This window comes from Rattus norvegicus, chromosome 4, assembly GCF_036323735.1.
Source record: "Rattus norvegicus strain BN/NHsdMcwi chromosome 4, GRCr8, whole genome shotgun sequence".
Classification (NCBI taxonomy): Eukaryota; Metazoa; Chordata; class Mammalia; order Rodentia; family Muridae; genus Rattus; species Rattus norvegicus.
In genome coordinates, this window is record NC_086022.1 from 177107212 (window position 1) to 177122345 (window position 15134).

The 15134-nt window shown below is 42.1% G+C and overlaps 1 protein-coding gene across 1 annotated transcript in view; it reads right to left on the bottom strand.

Moving 5' to 3' along the window:
• Gys2 (glycogen synthase 2) overlaps nt 1-15134 on the bottom strand; it is a 41174-nt gene that overhangs the window by 11149 nt on the left and 14891 nt on the right. Inside the window, exons 5-12 of the mRNA NM_013089.2 lie at nt 13455-13599; nt 12408-12525; nt 11723-11843; nt 9646-9752; nt 8586-8645; nt 7869-7947; nt 6595-6708; nt 5274-5400 (exon numbers count right to left, since the gene is read on the bottom strand). Of these exons, the coding sequence (NP_037221.2) occupies nt 5274-5400; nt 6595-6708; nt 7869-7947; nt 8586-8645; nt 9646-9752; nt 11723-11843; nt 12408-12525; nt 13455-13599 (871 nt within the window). The remainder of the gene's footprint in view (nt 1-5273; nt 5401-6594; nt 6709-7868; nt 7948-8585; nt 8646-9645; nt 9753-11722; nt 11844-12407; nt 12526-13454; nt 13600-15134) is intronic.

Consider the following 15134-nt stretch of genomic DNA (forward strand, 5'->3'; position numbering starts at 1 on the left):
GTTAAATGCACCCATAAAAAAATCAAGAAATAATCTCACATTGACAAAAACAAAAGGAGGGAAACACACACACACACACACACACACACACACACACACACACACATGGAGAGAGAGAGAGAGAGAGAGAGAGAGAGAGAGAGACTCACACACACATACATACATACCACCACCACCAAAATAACAGGAATTAACAACCATTTGTCACTGATATCTCTTAATATCAGTGGATACAATTCTCCAATAAAAAAGAAGCAGACTTACAAAATGGATGTGAAGGTAGGATCCATCCTTCTGTTACATAATAGAAACACACCTCAACAGCAAAGATAGACCTCAGAGTAAAGGGTTGGAAAGAGAGCTTCCAAGCAAATGGACCTAAGAAGAAGCTGGTGTAGCTATTCTACTATCAAACAAAATAGACTTCAAGCCAAAATTAATCAAAAGAGATGTAAAACAACAGACACTCCATACTCACCAAAGGGAAGATCCACAAAGATGACATTTCAATTCTTAACATCTATGCCCTGAATGCAAGGCCACCTATGTTTGTAAAAGAAACATTTCTACAGCATAAAACACACAATGACCCTCACATATTGATAGTGGGAGACTTCAATATCCAACTCGAACCAATGTACAGTTCATCCATGCAAAAAATAAACGGAGAAATACTTGTGCTAACAGATATAAACCAAATGGATATAATAGATGTCTACAGAACATTTCACCCAAACACAAAAGAATATATCTTCTTCTCAACACCTCACAGAACTTTTTCAAAAATCGACTATGTACTTGGTCACAAAGCAAGTTTCAACAGATAAAAGAAAATTGTGTAATAGCCCCGTGCATCCTATTAGACCAGCACGGATTAAACAATAACAGAAAGCCCGCAGACTCGTGGAGACTGAGCAACTCTCTACTGAACGACTTCTAGGTCAGGACGAAAGTAAGAAAGACATTAAGACTCCCTATACTTCAATGAAAATGGATGAACAACATGCCCAAACTTAGAGGACACAATAAAAATGGTGTTAAGGGAAAGCTCATAGCACAGACATGAAAACATTGGAGAGATCTCTTACTAACTCTTACTAACAACTTAAGAGCACATCTGAACGCTCTAGAACAAGAAAAAACAAGAGGAGTAGATGGCGAGAAATAATCAAACAGTGGCTAAAATCAATTAAGTAGAAACAAAGAGAACTTAATACCATGAACTATCAAAACAAAGAGTTGGTTCTTTGAGAAAATCAACAGGATAGACAAACGGTCATCCAAACTAACTAAAAGATGGAGAGAGAATATCCAAATTAACAAAACCAAGGATGAAATCAATGGAATCGAATTGAAGTTCCAGATGTAAGTCCAAACATCTATGGACACCTGAGTTTTGATAAAGAAGCCTGAAATACACAATGATAAAAAACTTTAACAAATGGTGCTGGTCTAACTGGATATCCGGATGTAGAAGAATGCAAATGGACTGATACTTATTACTCTTCGTAAAACTCAATTCCAAGTGGGTCAAAGACTTCAACATAAAACCAGACACAGTGAACCTGATAGGAAAGAAAGTGTGAATAGACTCAAACATCTGACAGATGGTTAATATCCATAAAATACAAAGAATTCAAGAAAGTACACATCAACAAACCAAATAACCCAATTAAAATGGGGTACAGATTTAAAGGGAAAACCCTCAACAGAGGAATCTCAAATGCCTGAGAAACACTTGAAGAAAAGTTCAACATCCTTAGTCATCGGGAAAGTGCAAGTCAAAACTGCTTTGAGATTCCACCTTACATCTGTCAGAATAGCCAAGATCAAAATCACAACCGACAGCCCCTGCTGGCAAGGATGGGGAGCCAGAAGGACACTCCTCCGTTTCAGGAGCAAAAACTTGTACAGCCACTATAGAAACCATTATGGCTGTTCCTCAGAAACATGAGACCCAGCTATACCGCCCTCATGCGTACACCCAAAAGACACTTTATCCTACCACAAGGACACTTGCTCAATATAGCAGCCTTATTCATAATAGCCAGAGATCAAAAATAACCTAGATGCCCCTCAACCAAAGAATGGATGAAGAGAATGTAGGACGTTCACACAATGGACTACTATTCAGCTCTTTTGGGGGGGGAAATGACATCATAAAATTTGCAGGCAAATAGATGGAACTAGAAAAAAATCATCTTAGGTGAGGCAACCTATACTCAGAAAGACAGACAAATGTCCTCACTTATAAGTGGATATTAGCTGTTAACTAAAGGATAACAGACTCAGAGAGGCTAAGTAATGTGGAGGCTCTAGCAAGCAGGCATGGATCTTTCTGGGCAGAGGAAATGTAAAAGATTATGTGGGTGGACTGGGGGAATTGGGGATGGGAACGTGAAGAATCAGGCTGGGGAAGGGAATGAAGGAGAGAGAGAGAGAGAGAGAGAGAGAGAGAGAGAGAGAGAGAGAGAGAGTAAGTAAAAGGGAATTGGTGATTCAGGGGTGTTTGGGAGAAATGTGGGTGGGTACCCAGTGCAGTGGAAACTTCTTGGAACCTATGAGGGTGACTCTAGAGAGGACTTCTAGTAATGGGGGATGTGGGGCCTGAACTGCCATCCTCTGTGAGCGGGTAGGCATACAGAGGAAGGACTAGGACAACAACACAGGCATGAAACTTTCGACCCACAACCTGTCTTGCCTGTAAGATGCGCTGGGGCCATGGTGACTTAGAGTTTGTGGGAGTGGACAGTCAGTAACAGGTCCACTCCACGAGAGGAAACTCATGCCTGACACTGCCTAGATGGCTGGAATCAGGGAGCTGGATGGCCCAGAGACCTAGGGAGAAACCAAACACAACTGTCCAAAAATAAATAAGTAAAATAAAATCAGTCAATTAAATGATTCCTAATGATATTCTACTACACATAGCATTGATACCCAGCCCAACTGTCATCAGAGACACTTCCTCTAACAGCTGATTGAAGAAGATGCAGAGGCCCGCAGACAAACATTAGGCAGAGTTCAGGGAACCCCAAAAGAGAGGGGGAGGAAGGGAGAGGTTGAGGATACAAGGAGAACACAGCCCACAGAATCAACTAAGCAGGGTTCATAGGAGCTCATAGAGACTGAAGCAGCAATCATGGAGCCTGTATAAGTCTAACCTAGGTCCTCTACATATGTGTTGTGGTTGTTTATCTTGGAGTTTTTGTGTGACTTTTAACAGTGGCAGTGGGGGCTGTCTCTGACTCTTTTGCCTGTCCTTGGGACTCTTTTCCTCCTACTGATTTGCCATGTCTAGCCTTTTGTGAGGGTTTGGGCCTAGTCTTGTTGTATCTTGATATGCCATGCTTGGTTGATATCCTTAGGAGGCCATTTTTTAAGTGAAATGTCGGAGCAGTGGATTTGGGGAAAGCAGAAATGGGGAGGCCTGGAATTAGTGGAAGGCAGGGAGGCTTTAGGCCAGGATGTATTGTATGAGAGAAGAAAAAAACAAAACATATAAGTAACACCAAATTTTAGAACTATAGGGGAGAAAGAAACAAAGTAACTAGGTAGATGCATCTTTATGTCAACTTCCAAGAAGTAGTCATATTTACTTTGTTAAAGTTTTGATAATTTCCTACTGCTGACAGATTGCCCAGGTGGCTGGCAGAAACTCTGGGTGCAAAATCACCTAAAAAGGAAAATTCTAATAAAGAAAAGGAAAAATTAAAAAGCAAATCCTCTCTAGTTTGCTTATCCCAGTACGACAGGGTCCTCGTGTTGTCATCTGATGGCAGTGAAACAAGAGAGGAGGACAGTACCAGCAGCAGAACCTCTCTCATGCTCTGAGGGTTACAGTATTCTCTCCTTAGAGAATTCCAGAATAAAAGTATAGGCCTGGGGGCTGGAGCAATGCTTCTGCAGTTAAGAGCACACGTTGCTCTTTCAGAGGACCTGGGTGTAGTTCCCACCATGCACACAGAGGCTCACAGCCATCTCTGACCCCAGTTCTAGAACATCTGACGTTCTTTTTTGATACTTGATGGCATATCATGCATGTGCTACAAGCATACATGCATGCAGACAAAACAACTACACACAGGAAAAATATAAATGGATAGGCATTGTGAAAGTTCTCTTAATTATAGTTTCCCCTTTACCTGGCCTCTGCTGTCCCTTGAGCTATAGTTAATAATTTTTTTAGCATTTTGCTTTAAAATAAGTGGAATTGTACCTAAATCAGGAAAAGTATTTCTTATTACCAATATGTATGACACAAGAAAGCAATTACCTTGTTCTTTCCTTCTGGAATACAGGCAAAATGTCTATTTTTTAATTTATTGTTTATTTTGTGGTGCTGGGGATTGCAGAGAGGGTTTTGCATATCATCAGTACGTGTTCTACCTCCGACCTGTGCCTCTAACCCATGTTTCTCTTTTAATAAGATGCTTCAGTACAAATGTAAATCCATCACTCTTGTTGCTAATAGTAACCACACCACTTAGGGACCAGAAGAGAAAATGACAGAGTAGATTTGAGATTTCACTATCAATCAGAAAGAAGAAGAAGAAGAAGAAGAAGAAGAAGAAGAAGAAGAAGAAGAAGAAGAAGAAGAAGAAGAAGAAGAAGAAGAAGAAGAAGAAGAAGAAGAAGAAGAAGCTAAAACCTAGAGGTGGCAGAGTTTCTGATATTGTATGGCACTGGCTACCATGCCTTACCCAACACCAGACGCATGCTCTCTTAAACTACCCATCTTTTGAAAGACAACAATGCAGAGGGTTTTTCAAGGCTGACTTTTGTTTCACAAAATTGATGTAAGTGTTTAAAATGTGTTCTTCTGAAATACCTTGTAGGAAACCATATGGTAAGACTTCCAATTTTTATACTTGCTCTATACATCTGGTTCCTACTTCACATTAATGAGATCTGTAGAGATTACCAAATGGTATGCAATCCTCACAAAACGCCGTGTTCCTCTTTGGACCACAGTGAGGCACCAGGCTGTGGGTATCACTTAGGAGGCAGCAAACCCCTCTGTGGTGGACTAACAGAGGTGGTGTCCCTATTCTTAGGTTGGAATCTGCAAAGCATTAAATTGACCCCCAAAATGATCCAATCCAAATCGTTTTTAAACAAACGGACAACAAAGCCACCATAGAAATTTCTGATCAATCTTAACACCACACACACACACACACACACACACACACACACACACACACACACACACACGAAACAGCACGCAACCAAATCAGAATTTGCCCACAATCTCCACATACATCACATACCTGGCGTGTAACCCCAGGGCTCATAGTATGATGGAAATACCCCAAGGTGACAGCCTCGGACAAACTCTTCATAATCCATTGGTAGTAGGGGGCTGGTGGAGGACAGGAATTCTGGGTGTAAAATCACCTAAAAAGAGAGTTCTTTTGAAGAAAGTTCTGATGAAGAAAATAAAGCCAAAAAAAAAATTCATCTACACTCTGTTTATTTCAATACTAGAGAGTCCTGTGTTGTAATTCAGGGATAGAGGGAAAGATAAACTGTGAAGAACATGGATTCTGCTTTCCTCCTTCCTCCTGTCTGTAGCTCAAACTCTACTCTGTGCATTTAACATCGGTCTCAGCTCCGCATCATGGGTCACAGGGTAGAGAGGTCACTCACCTGTTTCTGCTTTCACATTATACTAGACACCTCCCGCCCCAAGGCTTCTCCAGCCTTATTCCCCAATGGGTTATATTTGGTTCTCCATCTGCTGACCTCTGTCTTATTTTGTCAGTTTGTTCCCAACTTGACCAGGAACGAGGGGGTGGGTCACTCATCACCCACACACGAGTTAGCTGAGGGAAACGAGGCTCCCGGGAGGGAGATCGTGGAACACTCATGTCCTGATTAAACTTGCCATCCCCTCTCACCCAGAGGCGGTTGCCTCCTACCATACTTGGCTTTTATTCCTCAAGGCCTTCTAGTCTGCACAGCAACTGGAGTCCCCTGTAACAATATGATAGCCTGGAAAAGGCCGAGGTATCTGGAGTTAGCAGCTACTCTGCATCGGAGCATATGCAGAGCGCAAGGCATGTTTAGAAAAGCTACTCTAAATGATCGCTACACGTCATTGTCCAGTTGTCCTTGCCCATCTAGACATACAAAGTCCTGTACACACCCATCCCTTAAGAATATTCATTCATGTGCAGAAAGGAATCTTAACATCTTCCTCCATGTTCTCTCTCTGCTGCTTCTCTTCTCCTTGCTCCAGTCTCCTCCTCTCTCTAAAACTTTTCTCCCGCCCATCCTTCCTTCTCGTCCAATGACAGGCCTCGTTCTATCTTGTACCTGCCTTCACCTGTATGACATCATCCTACACTCTTCATGTAACTCTTTGAGGTAGGGTCCCTCTTTACCCCAGAGCTCATTTAACCCGGGCGCTTGCTAGTAAGCTCCGGGAGATCCCCCTGGATTCCCCCGAGCACTGGACTACAAGTGCACGCTGCTAGGCGTGACCTCCAGCTCTCACGTTTGCACAGCAAGCACTTCACCAACTGAGCCCTTGTTTCGGCTTATTCTGCACGACTTCGGAGCAGTGCCTAGCAAACCAATTAGTTCTACCTTGACTCTGTCTGTGCGATTGTTGAAAAGTCCAATTCGTCGAATGGTGCTGAGGATGGGATCCGTGGAATCGTCGATCATATTGTGAGTGGTCACAGGAGGCAAAGAGTGTCTCTGAGGGAACAGGGAGAAGAAAGCATGCGAGGTGAAAAGCATGAGAAAGTGTGACTCATTTCTGCAAAAGGCCGTTGACATTTCGTGCACCCTGACTGTACTCAGCCTCTGAGGTGATGCTGGTTAACATGACTAAGCTTTGTGTGTTTCAGAGGAAGAGAAAGAGTTCCAGAACTTTCTTCCCAGACCATGAACAGAAATCTGTTCCTTCCTTGCAGCGACTATGAAAGGCTCAGGCATCAAGATTCCTTCTGGATTTACCTAGAATCTTTGGAATCTTCATGCTAGATGAACGTGATTCACTGGAACTGTCTAGCAAACCACACTATTAACAGAGGACGCCATGCATGTCTATATGCTGCATACACTTTAAAATAACAATTCCATGGGCTGGAGAGAGGGCTCAGAGGTTAAGAGCACTGACTGCTCTTCCAGAGGTCCTGAGTTCAATTCCCAGCAACCACATGGTGGCTCACAACCATCTGTAATGGGATCTGATGCCCTCTTCTGGTGTGTCTGAAGACAGCTACAGTGTGCTCATATATATATAAATATACATATTTATATATATATAAAATATATATATAGATATATATATATATAAAATAAATAAATCTTTAAAAAAATAACAATTCCATTCCTCAGAGAAGCGCTGGCGTCTTCTCAACTGTGGTGTGGATTCTGAGCTTTTGGAGATTGTCACAAGGTCCTCTGTTATAATGGACACAGTTTCTCAACTGAGTATATTGCTTCAAAGAAATTCTGTAAATGGGTTCAAAGACAGATTTTACTAGATTTTTAAAAGAATCCTTTGGAAACAACTCATGAAACCACATACAAACTCATTCAAGTGGATTTTTTTCCTGGGGGGTAAAATGGCTCAGTTGTTAAAGGTTCCTGCTGCCCAACAGATGATTTAAGTCCCATCTCTGGGACCCACACAGTGAAAGAGAGAATACAAGTCCTTCAAGTTCTCCTCTGGTTCCCACACACCCTGTTCCACAGCCACAAATGTAAACAGAATGAAAGAGAATATCTTTTTCAACCCTCAGATTTGAAATTTCCTAATTTAGCACATTTCTTTATAGGAAAGAAGGCCATATTGCCTAAGTTGATTCTAATGATCATGGGCGATGTTGGGTACTTTACATTTTTCTTACCTGAGTTGAAAAAATGGCTCTTTTCATAATTGTTAAGTCATCTCGATCCAAAATACTATTCATGTCGGGTATTTCTCCTCTGTGGTGAAAACAATATGAAAAATAAAAATGGCTGGATCTAGTCAAGTACTCTCTAATTGTCAGGCATTTATTGTAATAATGTATTTACTAAGGCATCAACATAGATTTACTACATAAATATTTCTCATGCATTTATCAAATTAAGTCCATATATATTCGAACTCAAAAGCTCCCTCAGTTTCAAACGGACATATTAATGAGTTCACCACTGAATAAGGATCTGTGTGCACGTGTACCCGTGGTCTCTCTCCTAGGTACAGACTGTTTACTGACATTGACAAATGAAAAGTACAATGCTAATAATATTCATATGACACGACATTTTCAATGTCTGCAAATCCTATTATGTTTGGAACAAGTGCATGAAAGTGTCCAAATTGTGGCCTGTGAATGGTAAAGCCCTAAATGTAGATGTGTACTCTGTTCTACCAGCAATGGTTCTCAACCTTCCCAATGCTTTAATATAGCTCCTTATGCTGTGGTCCCCCAACCATAAATTATTTTTATTACTATGTCACAACTGTAATTCTGTTACTGTTATGGATAATAATGTAAATAAATGACAGGATATCTGATATGCAACCCCTGTGAGAGGGTCCGAGCCCCACAGGTTAAGAATGGCTGTTAAGTGCTTACCTTAATAACCCATCGTAGAGTTTCTTTCCAAACTTTTCCTTCATACAGTGCACAGTGTCCCTGTTTGACACAGAAAGGTTTCTAATTCAGATGGAATCATAACTTTTCATACTCATCTGGGGTGTTCGAGTAAGAATGGCCCAGCTAAGATCATACGTTTGAACGTTTGGTGTCCAGTTGGTGGAATTGTTTGGGAGCAGCAGGAGGTGTGACCTTGTTACCAGAGGTGAGTCACTGGGGGTGGGCTCTGAGGTGTCAAAATGCCCATGCAATGCCTAGTTAGCTCTCTCTGCCTCATGCTTGTGGATCAAGATGTGAGCTATCCGCTAATGCTCCAGCACCCTGCCTGACTGCTTCCATGCTCCCTTACAAGGACCGGCATGGACTCTAACCCTCTGCTACTGTGAATGTTTAATTAAACTTTTCCTTATAGTTGCTTTGATCATGATGTTTTGTCTCAGCCACAGAAAGGTAACTAAGAGATCATCTGCTATGAAGGTGCTTTGGTCTCATTCATGTTCCTTGAAGTTACAAGTCTTTTAAAATGTAGTCTCTCTCCTAGTATTTCCCTACTGCCCAATTTACCTTGCTTGGACAAACCACTTGATAGTGCAGAGAGAGCTGGAATTCTTTTCTGTTTGAGGTGACTGGGGACGGTTGAAAGTAGGGAAGGTCAGTGAATGGAGGTGTAGACAGAACAAGTTAGTGAAATGTTTGCTGTGTGATCTGGGCTGAGTGTAGAGGAAGTCATTACACTCATCTCCTTGCTTTAATATACACTTTAATTTTTGTCTGTGAAATATATCCAGCCCATCCTCAAAACCCACCTATAGATATCTATCCATTCTATGGTTGTTTGTAGGAAGTTTCCCTAGTACCAACCACCACGTTACAAGCATTGCACAGGCTAACACAGCAGCTAGCACCAGGAGAACAACGCTATCTTTATGCTGTAGTCATCAAGGAAGAAAGGACGTTGGAGGACACAGCTCAGAGGTCACACACTTAGGCGCAACTCCCTTCACGTGTGGCCTGAGGAGGTCGACAAATGTGAGATTACCACAGCTGTTTCCGCACCGCCTGGCCCTTCAGGGTTTCCACGTTGAAATTGTTTGTCTTGGCAGGCATGATGAAAAACACTACCACAGTGACGTTACTCTTATGCATCTGAGGAGGGTTAGAAAACACAGCAGTGTCACCTACCAAAGATCAAAAAACATTGCCATGTGGACGTTACACCTGGAAAACTGTTTTCACGTGTCAGGGGGAGAGTGCGCTGGCCTGGGAACCATGGAGTGAGGATAGATGGCTTCTCTAGACTTCTCAGTTTTAATTGGAACTGACTTCCAATCAGGATTTGTCAGGAGTGAGTATTTCCACACGTTGGCCATTTAAGACAGACAATGATGACTACTCATATCATTGTATTTCCCTGTGGTTTTAACACACCACACACACACACACACACCCACACACACACACACACACACACACGACATGATCTTTAAATTACCTTTAAAATTAAATACCTTTAAAAGTTAAGATTCAAAATTTAACGAGGATTTATTTCTGATTCCTCTTTTCCTAACTCTTTAAAATGTACTCATTTTGATTTGTGCAAACATTTCTTTTAACATATTTTTAACGATTTTGCTACATGTCTAGATGATCCATGCAATGCCTTTTGGCCTTTAAGCTTCAAGTTAAGGGGCAATCACATGCTTCGTGCTTTACTGTGCTGGGGGCACTTTAAATACACACCTGACCTCGGTCCTTATAATCACCACACACAATAGATGTGGTTCGTCTCATTCTATTGATGCTAAGGAAGTAGGGTGTGTGTAATGTTTTATCTGAGTGCCCATAACCTGTTAGAATCAAAAATGACATTTAAGCTGGTATAGTTTTAAACATCTGAAATCTATGCTTTCTTGTTCTTTCCTACAGATGCCCAAGCCTAGCATTTCTTCCACAGCAGCCACAAAGATCAAACAGCTTTGGCGTGAGAGCATACGCTCAGCTAACACTGTGAGCACATGAATGTCCTCATCAGGTCAAAGGATAAGACTATGTCCCGAGTTTGGAACATCTTCCCGTCAGTCATGTGGTCCACTCAGGAAATCTATAAAAGTCATAGGATGTGACATTTACTGCAGGTGGCAGCCACCCACTATCAAAGAAATTACACATTGGGTATTTTAATTTCTCCAAGTATTACGTCTTCTCTCTCTAACTTCATAAAAACGGGTTTTGTTTACTTCATGCCTACAAGCAAAGTGGGCATTTAATAACTGTACGGATGAATTTATTAATAATGGCCCCAAACATGAAACATGTTCGATACAGCTATGAGCCTACTTACAAAGCGTGCTCTATGGATGCATTCCAGGAAACATGGAAAAGATAATACAAGAATAATCCTTTTCACTGTAATCTTTTGGCAGGTGGGATTATTTCTAATCACTTTCTTATACTGCAGTTTTAGGAAATCTTTCAGAATAATTGGTGTAACATCTTTGCTAAACAAGGGGAAAAAAATCTATTTATCCAAAGCTTTAAGGAGATAATAATAGAATTCGGGAAAGCCTAGATTGTTTCATTAGCTTTTTAACGATAATGACGATTAAAATGGCTTTCTAACATACAGCATGCAGAGTACAAAATTGTGATTCCGATAAGTCCTTTAAAGTATTGACACGTGATGACTTGTGACTCTGTATGTAAACCGAGTGGGCAGAGTCACTCCCAGAATGATGTTGTCATTTTAAATGTTTTGCTACATCTGAGCTGTGCTTCAAGGGCAGCTTCTGAGAGCCCGCTTTCTCTTTCCATCATGTGCGTTCTTGGCATGGAAATCAGACTTGGCAGCAAACACCTTTACTGGCTGATCCATTCTGGGAAGGCTCCATGCCCCGGTGTGGGTGGGTGGGTGGAGCATCAAAGCAGGGGGGAAACCCGGAAAGGGAATAACATTTGAAATGTAAATAAACAAACTATCCAATAAAAAAAGAAAGAAACTAGCATGCAGAAAAAGAAAAGATTTCAAAATCAAATGTCCTCTTGAAAGCTAGTTCCTCACACCTGACAGCTGAAAGACCTTTCCCTCGAACCTTTGCAGCAGCCCAGAGCTTTCTTACCCTTAGGAGGAAATTGAGCCTGGATAAGGATTCTAGGAAGATGTCTGCTCCCTTGTTGGAGAACTCATACCTCCCAGCAATGAAAAGAAATAACGTCTTTTCAAGATCGAAGTCCAGGTGGCTGAAACAGAACAAAGCAACTTCTGATAAAACACAACAACAACATTCACAGGGGCAAGTCCGTTCATGCAGAAGGGAGCTGGGGAAAGAGGAGCATTTGCGATAATGCTTAGAAACATCATGAAGTGTGTGTGTGTGTGTGTGTGTGTGTGTGTGTGTGTGTGTGTGTTGTGTGTGATGTGTGTGTTGTGTGTTGTGTGTGTGTTGTGTGTGTGTAGTGCGTGTGCTGTGTGTGTCTGTGGTGTGTGTGTCTGTGGTGTGTGGTATGTGTGGTGTGTGTGTGGTGTGTGTATGTGTGTGTTGTGTGTGTGTGTGGTATGTATGTGTGTGTGTGATGTGTGTGTGTGGTATGTATGTGTGTGTGTGTGGTGTGTGGTATGTGTGTGTCTGTGTGGTGTGTGGGTGTGTCTGTCTGCACCTCTCCCCAGGCTAGACTTACAAGTGATTATGAGCACCCAATGTGGGTGCTTGACACCCAGCTCTAGTCCTCCGCAAGGGGAGCATGTGTTTGTCACACCTGAGCCATCTCTGTAGCCCCGAAGTTTTGTTTTTGAATAAAGCATACCCATAGAAATGACCTCGAACAAAATCCTGTATCCTGGCCTTGTATGTGGCATGGAGATTTTGAAACTCGTGCACCGCAGAAAACTTCTTAACGTTCAAGCCGTTTGGAGTCACCACATCTGGAAAAGCAAAGTAAAATCCCAATGGCAGCTCTTTCCTGAGTGGGAATGCACTCTCTGTCACCTTTAATACCAGGAGTTGTAATAAAGTAATAAGTAAATAAATAAACCCCTGAATTTCGTAGTTTCTTTTAAAGGCAATTGGGTAAATGAAGTAGCAGCTGTGGTTTACTTTTTCAAGGCAAAGGAGTTGGGAGAGAGGGAGGCAGGGTGAGGAAGAGAGAGGCCCAAGCACATGCATAATCTTAAAGAAGGGCACTAGGGACAGAGACCAACAGAGAAATGAGGTCATTGTTAGCCAATGAACATGAGCATAGTTGAATTCTGTTTGTTTACTAGAAGATCTGGGAAGGGAGAATCAGTTAAGAGGATCCTTCTATTAAGATCGGTCTATAGGCAGCTCTGAGGTGCATTTTCTTGATCAGTGATTGACATGGAAAGGTCCAGCCCACTGTGGGCGGGGCCAGCTCCGGGCCTTCCTGGGTGGTATAAGAAAGCAGGCTGAGCAAGCCAGGAGGAGAAAGTCGGTAAGCAGCATTTCTCCATGACTTCTGCTTCAGTTCCTGCCTTGAGTTCCTGCCCTGGCTTCCAAAAATGATGGACTGTGAGTGATCCGGACATGTATGCTGAAGCAAACCCTTTCATCCCCAAGTAGAAACCCTAGGACAGAGATGGAGACAACTCCAAATCCAAAGGGAAAATTGGGAAAGGAAAAGAACGCAGCCCAGTCCATCATGCTGCCCCTGTTCTGTCCTCGGGCTTGTTTTCACTTGTTTTTGTTTTGTTTGACAACGCTTGCTTCTTTCTTGAAGAACCCGCTCTAGACAACCCAAGTGGTATGTGACAACTAGGAAACCGCGGGTGAGATCACAGCCATTAAGCAAGCGTGCTGCATGTACTAGGGTGGCAAACCCAGCCTCCGTCATTACCAGGCTTCCTCTTCAGCATGTGCTCCGCCTCGATGGCTGTGATTTCTGACACTGTGGTAAACACGTGCGCACAGTGCACGGAAGCCCGCTCCATGCAGTAGCGGTGATAAATCTGCCTCTCCCCGGCCTCTTTGTCTATGTTGAACTGTTGAAAACAAACACACGATCCTTACACGACCCTCTCCACAAGCCAAGGTTTCCCTCAAAGCTGATTAAAATTATAAAGACCCTATTAAAGAATAGTGCATATTAAGCCACTTGCTAGAGTAGAAAATTGGTATTTTTAGAAGCACTGTTCCTTTCGTGTCTTATAAACGGCTGTTTCATCGCCTACAAAATTTTTATATTTGTCACATGTGTGCTTATCCCAGAGTTTGTAAGTGTAAGGATAATTCTAGCCTCCAAGGATTCTTACATTTTCCCATAAAGAGTGAGGCATAAAATAAAATAAAAATGTTACTAAAGCAAAAGTGGGGCTGGATAAGAGCTCCGCGGTAAGGAGCGGCACTAGCTGGTCTCACAGAGCGTATAGTTCCTAGCACACACCGCAGCTCACAACCGTCTGCAACTCCATTTCCAAAAGACCGGTGTCTTCTTCTGGCCTGAGAAGGCACCAGGCACACACATGGTACACAGACACACATGCAGGCCAAACGCCTGTATACATAAAATAAAACTAAACGTTAAGAAACAAAACAAATATGACAGTAAACTTGACAATGGAAGCCTTGATAATTAATGTTCTAATTAATTTTCTGAGAGAGAACAAGCTGAGTGACTTCCTGTTCTTTCTTGGTTCCGTACTCCTTCCAAGTCAATTTAAATAAAGCTCATTTTAAGTGGAAAATATGTCAGACTGTGGGCTCATCTGCCCTTTCGTTTTGCTTTGCTTTTGGCTTTGGTTGGCTTGTTTGTCTGTTTTCCAAGACAGGGTTTCTCCGTAGCCCTGGCTGTCTTGGAACTTACTCTGTAGACCAGATTGGCCTTGAACTCAGAGAAAATAGAATGCATCTGTCTCCCCAGTGCAGGGTTTAAAGGCATGTGCCACCACGGCCTGGCTTGGTATCACGTTTTACCATATTTTTTTAATGAGATTTCACAGTGCATTCTGGATATTTTTAGCTAACAAGCAAACAAAACCCAGAAACCACGTCCTTAATGAGCCTGTCATTTTACTCAACCAGTGTCACATCTCACAAAGCTTCCTGTAACACCCGCAGTGTCTAAGAGGAAAACAGATCAATGTGGATGCAGAGCCACTGGACATCTTCAGCATTGTTCAGCGCTGCTGTTCACCGCTGTGTTTAATCTTCCTAAAACTCAGTCAGGCATTCTGTCTTCATTTTACAGGAGGGGAAACGGAACCTTTCAGACGTCAGGAAACGTGCCCAGGGTCACATATTAAATGCCTTACTTGAGGTGCATAATTTGATATATTTAAATATTGCCTAAATCTATCTTGATTTGTAAAAAATGCTTATGAATTTACCTCAAAGCTTGATATTTTTTTGACTATGTGTTATCCACAGTGGCTGGCAGAACACTTCACAAGAATGATGTCGTATATTTGAACATACTTGAGATATGTAACCGTCATTAAAGGCATCATGACGTAACTATTACCTCCAATCAAAGGGCTCGTTGTAATCTATCTGTGTACTATGATGTGTCGGTCCCTAA